Consider the following 13565-nt stretch of genomic DNA (forward strand, 5'->3'; position numbering starts at 1 on the left):
CCAAAAAAAAAAAAACACAACACACAATAGTTGATTGATCACATTCGGTGGTCACTGCGAAGAAGAAACTGCGTTTAGCTGCTGCTGCTGCTGCTGCTTCTTTGTTCCACAGTTCCGACCAGGTGAGTTCTCATGGATTTTGGACTAATTCGATTCGGAATTCATTTCTTCGTTAAAGAAATGAGATTAGTTCTGATTTTGAATTCGATTTCTTCATTTGCTTTCTCTTCGTGATTGCTCTCCACTTGTTCGGCGAATTTCCTCAGTGGGGTTATAGTCTTTTCCTTAGTTTCCGTCTAGTTTCTTGGCCATTGCCCATGTTCTTCCTCTGTTTAATTTTCGTTTTCTTCTCATATTGCATTGATTTGTCGGAATTCAACATTTCCAGATAATGGGTTAAGTAGTCGGTTTCAAACATCGGGAATCTGTATGCTTTTATATCGGGTGCGTTCATTTTCGAATTGTAGTTCTTTTCAATGGCAGATTTTTGCTTCTTTACAGTGGGAAACCAATTGGGTTGAATCAATTATTAGAAAAAGTTCGAACTTTTCGTTTGTGTCTTAACACTCCCAACTCTTCCAAGATTGTAACTTTAGTTTATAACATCTGGTTTTCCAATTCATTTTTCCGAATTCTCGAAGGCAATAGACCCACAATTTCAACATGGCAGAACTAAGCCTCGGTATGCTCATAGACATCGTGGACGAGGAGTGGATGAGGGATACTCTCCCTGATGATGGTGACCATCTTGTTTTCGCACTCCCAATCCCTGATCCATATCGTTGTATCTCCCGGCTCCTCGCTTCAGTTCGTCTGATCGTATTCTACGTCTTTGCAGATCTTCCATTGCCGCCAGTGCTTGCAGTTCGGACAGATGATACTGAAGACGCCAGTATGTTCCTCATTTGATCACTATTTATGCTATTGATTTCTGTACAACTACTGTTTGAATTGATAATTGTAATCCTGAGATGCTAATCCTGGAATGATCTAAGTCGATGTTTGTGTTTATTGATTTTGGTCGAAGAACCAAAAGTGACACCGAATCCTTTTATTGTATCATCTCACTCACTGTTTAGGTTTCAGATGCCGTTATGTTTAATATACATATGAAGTGATGACGAATGATTCTTGTGGAAGAACAAAACTTGTACCGACTTGACTAACTTTCGATGACACGATGCATTTCAGATCAGGAGACTCAGCAGACGGATGGCGATACTTGGCATGACCTTGCGCTGGATACCCAGTAAGGCATTCGGGCATCTGATGCATCTTTTCCTCGAGAGTGTCTTTTCGGTAACAGGAAGCGGGAAATCGGAAGCTTTTAAGTGTCTTTATCTCGTTGTATCGTAGTTTCTCTAGACCCAAAAGTATGAGCTGAGAGACTCTGTATGGTTGTTATTATGAGGACTGGATGCACTCAAAATGTTTAACCTAAACCAGAGTGTTATTACCTGTTTGCTTCACTTTGTTTCTACGGAGCTGCTGTCTAGGATTTGGATTCTGTCGATGAGCCATGTTTAGGACCAAACTGCATTCAGATCCTCTGGTTGAATTGGCGGTTCACTTGATGAATGTTCTGGTTTGGGAGTGATCTTTCAGCTTATAGCATTTAGTGGATGAACCTGTGTTATTATTGTTTTCCCGTCTATCCAAATTTGATTAAACCTGAAATTTGGATTTATTATTTCATTTGGAGCTAAAATAAACAAATATATTTCCGTGGTTATTTAAAAAAAAAAGAAATACCAAATCGGACAAAATTGTAAATTAGGTTCGGTTTAATCTCCGGTTTGGTCGTGCCTCGAAAGAGTAATTCATCGCATTCCCGTGTTGTAAAGCGCGTGTGCCTGCGCCTATTCTCGTGTCGTTGCGACTCGTCATTGCTTCTAGGGTTTCTTCTCTGCGATTCTTCATCAACCAAGAACCCTAATCCCTCTCTGTTTCTTCCTCCCCTCGTTCGATTGCCTAATTGAAGCCTTCAATCGCGTTGCTGCTACCTAAACACTAGAGAAGCCCTAGTTTTTTGTCCCCTCATAACTGTCGGATCGGGATGGCTTCTGGCCCATTACCAGGTGTCGGAGCTTCGAAGGCGAAACGTAAATGGAGCGCAGGAGGCAACAGCAAGAGCCAGAACCGGTCGAAGCCATCTATGGCGGCGAGGAAGGAACGGCCTGTTCCGCCTGTTTCTCCGACAAATTCGATTGCGTCGGAGGACGATCACCACATGGTGGAGATAAGTTTGAATTCGATCTCGAAGCTTGAAGTCAGGAACTTGAAGAGGAAACTAAAGGCTGAGCTTGATGAAGTACGGAGCTTGATCAAGCGGCTCGATCCTCGTGGTGATGTCGACGGAAGTTTCGGGGGCATTCCCAGAGCTGATGATAGCAATAAAAAGATGAAGACCAGCAATGGCGGTAAGAAGGGTGGGTTTGGTACGGACAAAGGTACAGTAATTCAGATTTTCGAAAACTGCAACAATTTGCTTACGAAATTGATGAAGCATAAGTTCGGATGGGTTTTCAAGGTTCCAGTGGATGCCAAGGGGCTTGGTCTGCATGATTATCACACCATTGTTAAGAGACCTATGGATTTGGGTACTGTAAAGACCAGGTTGAGCCAAAATTGGTACAAATCGCCATTGGAGTTCGCCGAGGATGTGAGACTTACTTTTAACAATGCATTGTTGTATAACCCGAAAGGGCATGAGGTGCATCACATGGCAGGGCATTTGTTGAAAATGTTCCAAGAGAAGTGGGTGGCCATGGAAATGCAGTGTGAGAATCTTGATACGATGAACAAACAGACCCGTGATGTCGAATTCCCTATTGTAGATCCATTACCTGCTCAAACTCCTTCCATGTCTTCGCCTCGGATTGTTGAGAATAGGGCTCTGGACCGAGCAGAATCAATGACAAATCCGGTTGAACCCGAAACAGTTACAATGGTCTGTGAGAAGCCAGAAGAAGAAGCTTCTGGTGAGAGGGACCTGACATTTGAAGAGAAACGGAGACTGAGTGAAGACCTTCAGGACTTGCCTTTTGACAAACTGGAGACTGTTGTCCAGATCATAAAGAAGAGGAACCCTGAACTCTCTCAGCAAGATGACGAGATTGAACTGGATATCGATAGTCTTGATCTCAAAACACTTTGGGAGCTTTACAGATTCGTGACCGAGTACAAGGAGAGCTCGGGCAAGAAAAAAGAGGATCATGGGTTTGGTTCAGAAAGAGACGCAGAATCTATTCACGATATTAACCAAGAACAGGTGAGCGCCCAATAACAAGTTGGTGATTCAAATCATTTTTTGGGTGGTTAATATAATCTTTCTCCTTTTCGATTCACAGAACAAGCTTGCAACTGGTAGTGGGACATCAAGAGTTACTGAATCAGGTGAGATTCATTTAGTTTTTCAAAAGTCACGTCAGTTTCCATTAGATGATTCTTTACCTAGAGATGGCACCAAAGAACACGATTCAAATGATTCTTCTTGAATATGTTGTACAATTGAAACAGGCAGAGCAACACCTACGGGAGAAAACAACGTTGATGGATCAAGTAGTTGTAAAAGTTCTAGCAGCGATTCGGGCTCTTGTTCTAGTGGTAAGAAGCATGGAAGTCCTTTTTTTCTCTCCCTCTTCCCTTATTTTCAGCTACAATTCTGGATTAAACACTGAGCCTTAATACCCATATTTTTCTTTTTTGTTTGCAGATTCCAACAGTGGCAGCTCCTCAGGACATGGATCTGATATGGGTAATTAGCCAACACGTGAAAACACTTGGCCTAGGATTTGCTTGCTTGTTAACCCTGTCTTTTCATAATGATTCATGTGATAGGCCTTTTAACTGTACATAAAATGAACAATTTTTAGGTAACTCGCTTTGTGCTTATCAGTTTGCCCAACATCTTTGTAGCCATTGAAGAAGAACATTAGTATTAATTTTATCTTTGTGTTAATGATATCTTTACATATATAATGTAAGCAAGTGCGATGGGTGTAATGTTCTAGAAGGCTGATCCGGAAAGGGATGAGATGGATAAAGGAGAGTGGACAAAATGTGAAAGGGGATGACGTGAGAGGCATGGACTGACCCCAACATCTACATTGGGAAATGTGAAAGGGATCATCATTTAAATTTGTCCCGATTATTCATCCAATCCATAACATACATGTATATATAGAGATATCCAATCTCTAAGATCAGAGGAGGAGGGATATCAATTATGGCAACGTCTTCCTTCACAGCTCGTGGTGCTCACACCATGAACACCATGTTCTCCAAGTAAGTTCTCCTCCCCAATCTTTGTCTCTCCCCACAAAATCTTCAGCTAATATAAACATTATATATCTACACACATACATATATTCTCAACGTAGAACAAGTCTAATTACAATGATAGGCCGATGCTGAGGAAGTCGATACACAAGAAGAGCGCGTCACACGATATAGCGCGAGAGACGGCGAAAGCAGACGGAGGAGGAGAGGAGATGAAGACAGCCGTCGGATCTTCATCGTCGGCGAGAAGTTGGGTGCCTCACGAACGGACAGGCATCTACTATCCCAAGGGACAGGAGAACGTCCTTCAAGATGTTCCTCCTCCTCCTCGTACCGAAACGGATGATGATGCCGTCGTTAATTGGTTCTCCTGATCGTATTGGAAAAATCCATCCCACTTTTTTTTATAAAATTTGTTATTATCATCATTGTGGGTCGATGCATAGTGTATGTGTTATTGTGCCTTTGAACAAAATAATGGTTATATATCATATGGATCGGCTTGTAAGTGTATGGATATATATTAAAACGCCCAAATCTCTTTTTTTTTTTTTTGTGAATCGCTCAATATAAGATAAACAAGTTTCCATATTGTTCTAGCAAAAAATTATTATTGCAAGTATTAATAATTCTATGGAAAATGTTTGGGTATTATTTTGGATTTTATCCATATTTTTTTTAAAAAAAAACATATAAATATCTAAATTTTTATGAAAATCTCAACTATAAAACTTTCACGTAAATATCTAAATTTTTAAAAATCCTATATAAATATATAGACTTTTGAAATGTTTTTAAATAAATACAAATTTTAAATATTTTTTAAATAAAAATAGGTGATGACATTAACGAATTTTGGATTATTTGGGAGTTTTTCAGAGATCTAGATATTTATATAGAATTTTAGAAAAGTTCATATATTTATATAGAAATTTTATAGTTCATCTAAAAGTTTTTATAAAAATTTAGATATTTATATTTAATTTTTTTTAAATGGATGATTTTTTGGATGATGATGATGACGAGTGGCACCATCCATGCAACAATAACGACAGATTTTTAATATTTGGTTACACCCTTCTAGGAAACTAAATAATTAAAGATGATATTGTTATTTCAATAAAATATATAAAATATTTGCTTATTTGATTATGGTAGGCTGGTGATTTAATTATTCTTTTCCCGTGGCAACATACATACATACATACATACATATTTCGTGATATCTTATGTAAGAAGTTGCATGGAGCATGCAGCATCAAGTGTCTTTAATACAATGTGGCTGGAATCGTCAAGTGTTGTCCCATGCATGGACCTTGATTTTAGCTACTAATCATTTTGATTATTTATAAAAAAACAATAGAAATACCAAAACGAACCAGAATTTCAGAAGAAACAGAAAAAAAACCCCAAACTTTAATCTGCACAGAAAAACCCTACTCAAGATTACATATTCAAATAGATTATTTTTAAATATTCGATGCTATTTTTTTTGTTAGTATTTATAAATTTCCGCTTTTAATTTCATTAATTTTGAAAAAAACTTGGAGAGGATAAAATCAAGAAAAGACAAGAACCGCTTCAAACTCTTCTTGTTCCAAGAACCACAAATCAACTGCCAAGCAAAATGACAAATCAAATGCTTCTTTATTGGGTTTCTGTTGGGTCGTAGAACAAATGGCTCTTCTTCTCCAAATCCAAAGAAGCAGAACAAATCAAAATCTGAATCAACGCAGACATCTTTGAGTTTCGGTTCTGTTTTTCTGTGGGAAAAATGGCGCTTTCCAACATATCTGTGCCATTCCAGTTTCCGCCATTACCATCTTCATCCTCCTCTTCCTCCAATTTCAAAACTTTTTTCTCCCCCAGTAAGCTCTTCCCGATCTGTTGTTCAAAGTCTCCATCTTTCTCCGCCGCCGACAAGGAAGATGACGGCGGAACCGCCGCCGCGAAGCCACCGCGGAGACTGTCGGAGCAGTCGTCGTGGGAAGCCAAGGATTCCGAAGGGAAGGATTATCTGTATAGGCTTGGTGCCGAGGCCGACAACATTAACATCACTGTCGGGGCACGTGCCGGCGTTATCGATGACCTCTTCGTCGGAGATTTTCTCGGCAAGGATTGTTAGTATCTGGCTATTCGTCTTCTGGGTTTTTCCTTTTCTCTTTCCTCTTCTGGAAATTCACAAACGTGGCCTTCGAATCCATTGATTTTCTGTGTTATCATTTCAAAGATACCATGTTGCGACTGTTTTATTTGTCTGCTAGTAGATATTGTGATTTCTCTGGTTCTCTGACAAAGAAAGCCAATGTCTTATTTCATCTCCTGTTTTTATTTCTGTTAGTTTCTTGTCTTGACGAGTTTCTGATTTTGATTGTTAAGACTGAGGAGCTGTATTCTTGTTTCTGCAGCCGATATCGTGTTTGATTACCGACAGAAGGCGACAAGGTCGTTCGAGTATCTTCAAGGAGATTACTACATAGCGCCATTGTTCATGGTAAGTAACCTTGTGAAGAACAAGATTTCTTTCTGTGACTGTTGTAGAACCTGTCTTTCTTGGATAAGATTCTGTCTGGTCTTCTCTGATGACGAGTTACAAGATGGGTCAGAAAACTTATGTGGTAGCTTTTGGTTTGCAAGCTCTGGATCATGCTCCTCTCCTCTATGTGTAGAGAGATATGAACTGATGATCATCTGTTCCTTCTGGTGTTGGTGTTGATTCTTCTGTTTCTTGTAACCCGAAATCTTGTGCGTGAACTTTTTCTGTACGATCTTATTTCGGATAATTTTCATAGTTTGTTGATTCTTCGCCACATGCTTTCGAAACTGAATTTGAATCTTAGACTGCAACGGTTATGAAAGAGTTCAATGCCCTTACAAATGTTGTTTCCTTTGGACAGGATAAAGTTGGTAAGTCATCTCGAACTGAGCCCTGATCAAGGTGCTCCAAAGGAGGTTTTAGAGAAAAAAAAGACAAGCATTTTGATCGTATTCAGACAAAGGCCTGGAACTTTATCATCCGGGCGGTTTTCCCTCTTTGTTGTTATGTTTCTGGAAATTAATGTTTGCATTTGCTCGTTCGATTACATAGACTGTACATTCGGTTTGATTGTTTCCTGCAGCATGCCACCTTGTGAAGAACTACCTTGCTCGTCTTCTGAACATTAAAATCCCATTGGTATTAGGTAATGCATATACTTCCATCATCAACTTCTTTCGGATCCTTTACTTTTCAGCTTTATTTTGTGAATTTACTTCTCTGTGATTCCACTGGATAAGGTATCTGGGGAGGTAAAGGACAAGGCAAGACGTTTCAGACTGAGCTTATTTTCAAGACCATGGGAGTGGAACCTGTAATAATGTCAGCAGGAGAGTTGGAGTCGGAAAAAGCCGGTAAATTTCTATGCTTATATGCATCACAGAATCTCGAATAATCGCTTAGAAATCTTTCTGCTTTTTACTAAACAGGAGAGCCGGGAAGACTCATACGTGAACGCTATAGGACAGCTTCACAAGTCGTTCAGAATCAAGTTAGAAACTTTATTAAAATCCTTCAATCTCCCTATACTTATATGCTATATAACGTTTTCCAGCATTGTTCCTCCCCATGAGCATTCGTTCTGGTTCATATGAAAGGCAACTCAAAACGATATTCATAAACACATCGTGTGTCATGATAACCATGTCAAGACATACTACTATGATAAGATTTAGATACATTAGTTATGTGTTACAGCCTGTTGTCTGACTGTCTACTTGCTTCATAGGTGAAGTATCAGACTGTTATCTTTATGGGATTGCCCATGTGGTTTTGAATTTGGTTTCAACTGATGCAGGGAAAGATGAGTTGTCTCGTGATCAATGACATTGACGCTGGTCTTGGAAGATTCGGTAAGCCATGATCATATCCAGGATAGGTTAAAGCTTGGATCTATTCTTTCAAATCGTTTGGTTTCACTGCAAAAGAAAAGGTCATCAACTGAGTTTTCTCTACTTGTTCAGGGAACACGCAAATGACAGTGAACAATCAGATAGTTGTAGGAACACTAATGAATCTTTCAGACAATCCGACGAGAGTGAGCGTTGGACAAGACTGGAGACAAGCCGACATTACACACAGAGTTCCTGTCATTGTCACCGGAAACGATTTCTCCACACTCTATGCTCCATTGATCCGTGAAGGAAGAATGGAGAAGTTCTACTGGTAAACTAATTCCTATCCCCATATACATTGGTCGATCACTGTTGAAAAGCTGACATCTTTGGATGTATAACAGGCAGCCAACCCGTGAAGATATCGTTAACATCGTTTCCAGAATGTACGAGAAAGATGGAATCTCTCGGGAACATATCGTAAGCATCGTGGATCAGTTTCCGAATCAAGGTACTTGCTCATTTGAATAAGAACACAACACAAATCAGTTGGGCCAAACTTATTACAGCAAAAAGACCATATTTTGTTTTTGGGGTTCTCATAGCTTCCCTTTTTCTTAGCCCTCGACTTCTATGGAGCCTTGAGGTCACGTACCTATGACAGAGCTATTCTCAAGGTGCTTCACCATTTTGTTAAGTGTTTTTACATGTGAGTCAGAGATTATTACTTGAAAATTATCTCAAATACCCGAGCTTTGGATATACGACCAAACTAGATCCAAAATCTGGTAATATCTCCTGAGACTTGAAATATTCGGGTTTGGATTCGAATAACCCGAAAATCTTGGATATCTGATCCGTGCTCATCCTATGTTTAGTGCGGATCAACATGCAAAACTCTAGATACTAACCGAAACCCGATCTTCGATTCTCTATATTCCACTGGATCCATGGAGGTGTTCATAGAAAGCTGATATTAACATACTTTGTGCCAAAAACGCTTTTTGTTGTGACAGTGGGTAGATGACGTTGGAGGAATTGACAGTCTTGAGAAAACGCTTCTCAGACGTAGAAACACTGAAGAGCTTCCTGAGTTCATCCCTCCTGAGGTAATAACGGAGCTTTACACAAAAACATGACATATACCAGTCTCGTGTTTTATTACATTACACGTGAGTCTGAGATTATTACAGTAATTGTTGTAATGTTTGGTTTTTTTCATTTATTACGATATGATTTGAAACAGCAAACAGTGGAGGCATTGCTGGAATCAGGGCATTCTCTCGTAAGGGAACAGCAACTCATCATGGAAACTAAACTTTCCAAGGAATACATGAAGAACATGGATGATTGATTACCCTACAACACTTTCTTTTTTGTATTTTTCAATTTTTTTTTTACTTCCAATGGACAAAGATTTGATCTTTCCTTCAATGGAAATGGAAAACATTACACCAAAAGAACATGCAGGAAGCTAGCTACCACTAGACATGAACCTAACCCGGAATGGTGCCAGAGAATTTACAAGGCTGAATATAAAGTTTTACAAGAAATGGCACCCAAAAGTTTCTACCCTTTAAAGATTTACTAACATCACAACAAAAAAGTTATTAAACTCATCAACCAGATTCAACCCCTCCAAAAAGCATTTCAGAAAGGCTTTCTTCCCACCTTGTACTCTACTACACATCATGTGTCCTGACTCTGACAATAGAAACAGTTCAGCCATAGTAGTGTCTGCATCATGGAGTTCCTTCAAGATCCAAGCTTGCATCTTGCAGTTGATTAAAAAAGCCTTATACCCGACCTGATGAACCAACATACTAATACAAACGTTAGAACATAATATGTGCAAATACAAATAACTGACCCGACACACTTATACCCGGCCTGATCATGCATCGAGTTGTCAACAAACACGGAAGCAAAGACACTTATTACAAACCCTTTGCTTCATCAACATGTAAGTGCATATAATTTCAAGAAAAGCACGCATAATTCAATAATTTACTATCTTTTGTCGGGGAAAATTCTCCTATTCTTCAGAAGAAGCCCTTCCGATGCTTAAAGAATAACCCACCAGCTAGCTAAGTCACATACTATCGTGTTATATCCTACATGAAATGTACGTGTTTCAACTCAATAATATAGTTAATGAAATCTTCACGGGGAGTTACCTACCAATAGCAAGAAGTGCTCTTTCCACTGTTAACTAAATGAGCCGCGGCACTTATCATATCCACACAGACATTTTCTCTTCCCACACACAGAACTTCCAGCTCCAGTCCCGTTTGTACAGGAAAAACCGTAATCGTAAGTCAACTCAGTCAATGGAGGAATATGCCGGATGGCGAAAAAAGCAATGTGGATAAACGATTCCCCATTGCATTCATAAACAACTGGCTGCCATAGAACATTGGGACTGCAACTATGATTCATAAACCGAGCAACATTCCCGAAACTCTTGGCACTGATAACAAGTGGTGATGGAAGATCAAACTCCTCTAAAGTCTCCTCTGAAGTATACTCCTCCACCAGTGCAGGTTCATAATTCCATCTAAAAGGGTTATATGCCCGAGATGTGTCGAAAATGTACTCATCTTCTTCATCTTCCTGACTTAGCTTGGCTTTGTCTTTGAGCTCACCAGCATATTCGCATATGAAAGAACCAGCTCGAATAGGATCCCACGAACGTAGACCCCACCCACGATTCTCTGTCTTAAACACTTCCAAACGGAGTTTCAATCCTGTCTGGACGATCTTGCTTTTGCAACTGGCATTACACGGACAGGTCGGACCACATTCATATATCATCGGCCTTCGAGAGACTAGAGTCCCGTTAACATAAGGGAGATCACCCTCATTTCTCCGGATGCAAGAACAGTTAAGATTTCCAGGTGCACATGAGTTACGACAGGTGCAGGCAACTGTCGGGTGTGTTGGTCTGAAGGATTCTGAGTACTTTAAGGTTGAGATATAAGTGAAATATGCAGGCCCCCTATCGTCATCCACGTCATTTATAAGCGAAACAGGTACACTTTCAGCTCCCGAGGTGAGATCCGGAAGGATAAGCCCTGTTCTCGTGATCAAACCCTCCCTCCACTTCTGAACTGATTTCCAGACAGCAAAAGCAGGTGGCTGGCCCGGTAGCCTCGCCAATTTATACTTGAACGTGTTGCAGCCAGATTTTCCCTTCTCTACCCATGATTCTTTGATCGAGAAAAGCCCATCATATATATAGATCTTTGTATTTTGACTAGTCACATCTCTTACTCCTCGTATGACTCTTACTGTATTGCTATTCCTTAAGCTTCTCTCTAACGCGAGATTTCCCCTTTCAAGTTTCTGATCAGATGCTTGCCTGTTCTTGTCCGCATTACCACCCTGTCCGCTGTAAATTAAACTGTCAGGATCCTCGGCATCATCATCATAATGTCCGGATGAAACAATGCTCGTTGCTAAAGGATCTTCTTCACTCCCACCCTTAACAATCAAATAGTCGATGCCAGCCATTGTCTGCATATGAAGACCCACCAAACACATCTCTATCCGGAAATAGAAGATATCGCCCACCTCAACTCCAGGAACGGACCCGACTCTCTTTTTCATATTTGTGCGGACCCCTCTGCTCATCAAAGCACCCGCCGATTTAAAAGTTGCGTGCTTCGCATCTAATAATTGGTTAAGCCGCCTCTTGACTGCATCGAACCGTGCCAATACGCTAAGAACGATTTCCCTATTTCCATCTTCTCGTTCTGCTACGGTGATCCCACTGTCAAAGTTTTGATTAGAGCTTTCCTCCTGCCTACTGGCAGGTGAGCCGGGCCCCTTGTTCACAGCTTTCTTCTCCTTCTTCTTCAAATTGGTTGAGCCCTTTGGACGGCCATATCCTCTTTTAGATCCACTGAGGCCGCCCGAGCTGCTGGGGCCATTTGATACTGTAGGTTCTCTGAATGATCGAAGAGGTGGAACAAATGCAGGAGATGGGTTCTCGGTCTGGTTGAGATCTGGAGTATAGTGCGATGATTGGGAAGCTCCAAACGGGAAAAATGGTGAAAATCCGGAAGTGAAAGGGCCGAAAGGAGGACAACACACAAATGGAGGACCTTGATTAGCATTTGGAAAGACGGGTTCCAAACTGCGAAGAGGCTTCACGTCCAGCACTCTTGACTTGTCAATACGGTTAGAATTCGGTACAGTATTGAGCCCCGGACCTCCTCCCATAGCAAACTATCGTGTCAACGGAATAAAACAAGATAATCAAATTCGTGATCAGGATGAATCTTAGAATAACAAGAAAACATCACAGAACTTTTTTTTTAATCACACACCTATTTCACAAGCTGTTGGACAAGATAAATGTCACAACAGGAGCACCATTTTACGGAATCCCACTCTCAGATACACCTCATGGGATATACTGCAGCAGCAAAAGTGAGAAGCAAAGTTACAATGAGACAACCATAACGACATGTCGGAAATTCTACAGAGGTTTAAGCTATTTCGAATGCTGTAAACGATTCAGAAGACATCTTCTTTCATAATAAAAAAAAATATCAAAAGTTTTTTTAGTACAACATGAAAACCAAATTCACAATAGCGAATACATAACAACAATTCTGCCCTTTTATTCCAAATTTCTAAGTCATGGTCACCCACTAAAGCAAATAAAAGCACATAACTGAACCCTAAAGGAGGAACTATCTATAACCCACAAGATGTTAAGTGCTTAGGCTAATGAAGAAAATTTCTTACTTTCACATCAAGATCCCAACTTTATACAGATTCGTAAAGAAGAAACTGGTTCACGAAGCATCATACCTAACAACACAAACCCCAAAATCAAGCACGAAGAAAAGACACTAACTTCACCTTCACCAACAGAAACAAAAAACACATTCAATCCAAAACAAATACCCAAAATCTCTCAGGGCAATACAAAAAGGGATCTTCATTCCAATTTCAACAGGAGAAGATCGAAGCAGAAAGCAAGAAATCGAATCATCATGTACCTTAATACGAAGAGGAAATGAGAAACTACCAAACAGGGATCCAAGAAAACGAGAAGCTCGACAAGTGAGGGCAACGGAAATGATGAAGCAGCAGAGAAGGTTTTCGCAGAGCAGCAGAGCTCAGCAAGAGAGAGAGAGAGAGAGAGAGAGAGAGAGAGAGAGTATTTAAAGCATTTGACGGACGCGTGCTGACATAAAGCACGACGGGTTCGTTTCTAAGCGTATGGACCGTTGGATCATCTTTACGTCATCTCCACCGTCCATTTAAAAAAAGGAAAAAAACAGAAAATGCTACATTTGTAGTATAACATTAAAGACCTATGGATTATATATAGTAGTAGTTTCCTTCCGCATTTATTTACTAATTATGCAGTAATTTTGCATTTTTTGGTCTTTCAAAAC

The 13565-nt window shown here is 40.1% G+C and overlaps 5 protein-coding genes across 13 annotated transcripts; 4 read left to right on the top strand and 1 right to left on the bottom strand.

The window, feature by feature from the left end:
• Positions 1-14: 14 nt before the first annotated feature.
• On the top strand, positions 15-1578 carry LOC104813939 (anaphase-promoting complex subunit 13). Its single transcript, XM_019202541.1, has 4 exons — positions 15-122; positions 642-739; positions 839-892; positions 1192-1578. The coding sequence occupies exons 2-4, from the start codon at positions 664-666 to the stop codon at positions 1251-1253; spliced, it is 192 nt and encodes a 63-aa protein (XP_019058086.1). The 5' UTR covers positions 15-122; positions 642-663; the 3' UTR covers positions 1254-1578.
• A 259-nt stretch (positions 1579-1837) lies between these two features.
• On the top strand, positions 1838-4108 carry LOC104813940 (transcription factor GTE5, chloroplastic-like). Of its 4 annotated transcripts, none has more exons than XM_010541757.1 (5): positions 1838-3271; positions 3351-3396; positions 3520-3606; positions 3716-3757; positions 4017-4108. In XM_010541757.1, the coding sequence occupies exons 1-5, from the start codon at positions 2057-2059 to the stop codon at positions 4019-4021; spliced, it is 1395 nt and encodes a 464-aa protein (XP_010540059.1). In that variant the 5' UTR covers positions 1838-2056; the 3' UTR covers positions 4022-4108. The 4 variants fall into 4 exon arrangements, with proteins under 4 accessions (XP_010540059.1, XP_010540058.1, XP_010540055.1 ...); XM_010541756.1 differs by having other exon boundaries at positions 4014-4105; XM_010541753.1 differs by having other exon boundaries at positions 3988-4079.
• Positions 4109-4200: 92 nt separating this feature from the next.
• LOC104813941 lies at positions 4201-4834 on the top strand. The gene is made up of 2 exons (XM_010541758.1): positions 4201-4287; positions 4406-4834. Exons 1-2 carry the CDS (start codon positions 4229-4231, stop codon positions 4653-4655), a joined length of 309 nt encoding a protein of 102 aa, XP_010540060.1. The 5' UTR covers positions 4201-4228; the 3' UTR covers positions 4656-4834.
• Positions 4835-5868: 1034 nt separating this feature from the next.
• LOC104813943 (ribulose bisphosphate carboxylase/oxygenase activase, chloroplastic) lies at positions 5869-9585 on the top strand. Of its 3 annotated transcripts, XM_010541764.2 has the most exons (12): positions 5872-6401; positions 6690-6775; positions 7179-7188; positions 7401-7463; positions 7558-7671; positions 7747-7808; positions 8115-8169; positions 8281-8482; positions 8556-8662; positions 8773-8828; positions 9168-9260; positions 9398-9585. In XM_010541764.2, exons 1-12 carry the CDS (start codon positions 6056-6058, stop codon positions 9503-9505), a joined length of 1302 nt encoding a protein of 433 aa, XP_010540066.1. In that variant the 5' UTR covers positions 5872-6055; the 3' UTR covers positions 9506-9585. The 3 variants fall into 3 exon arrangements, with proteins under 3 accessions (XP_010540067.1, XP_010540068.1, XP_010540066.1); XM_010541765.2 differs by lacking the exon at positions 9398-9585 and having other exon boundaries at positions 5869-6401; positions 8773-8860; positions 9168-9258; XM_010541766.2 differs by lacking the exons at positions 8773-8828; positions 9398-9585 and having other exon boundaries at positions 5869-6401; positions 9168-9258.
• LOC104813942 (histone-lysine N-methyltransferase, H3 lysine-9 specific SUVH3-like) lies at positions 9559-13315 on the bottom strand. Of its 4 annotated transcripts, none has more exons than XM_010541761.2 (5): positions 13164-13314; positions 12907-12972; positions 12483-12571; positions 10333-12381; positions 9559-9958 (listed from the first exon to the last, which is right to left on the bottom strand). In XM_010541761.2, the coding sequence occupies exon 4, from the start codon at positions 12373-12375 to the stop codon at positions 10360-10362; it is 2016 nt and encodes a 671-aa protein (XP_010540063.1). In that variant the 5' UTR covers positions 12376-12381; positions 12483-12571; positions 12907-12972; positions 13164-13314; the 3' UTR covers positions 9559-9958; positions 10333-10359. The 4 variants fall into 4 exon arrangements, with proteins under 4 accessions (XP_010540063.1, XP_010540064.1, XP_010540065.1 ...); XM_010541762.2 differs by lacking the exon at positions 12907-12972 and adding an exon at positions 12973-13023; XM_010541763.2 differs by lacking the exon at positions 12907-12972 and having other exon boundaries at positions 9559-9974; positions 13164-13315.
• Between the last annotated feature and the right edge of the window lie 250 nt (positions 13316-13565).

Source organism: Tarenaya hassleriana, unplaced genomic scaffold (assembly GCF_000463585.1).
Source record: "Tarenaya hassleriana unplaced genomic scaffold, ASM46358v1 Cleome20, whole genome shotgun sequence".
In the NCBI taxonomy this organism is placed as follows: domain Eukaryota; kingdom Viridiplantae; phylum Streptophyta; class Magnoliopsida; order Brassicales; family Cleomaceae; genus Tarenaya; species Tarenaya hassleriana.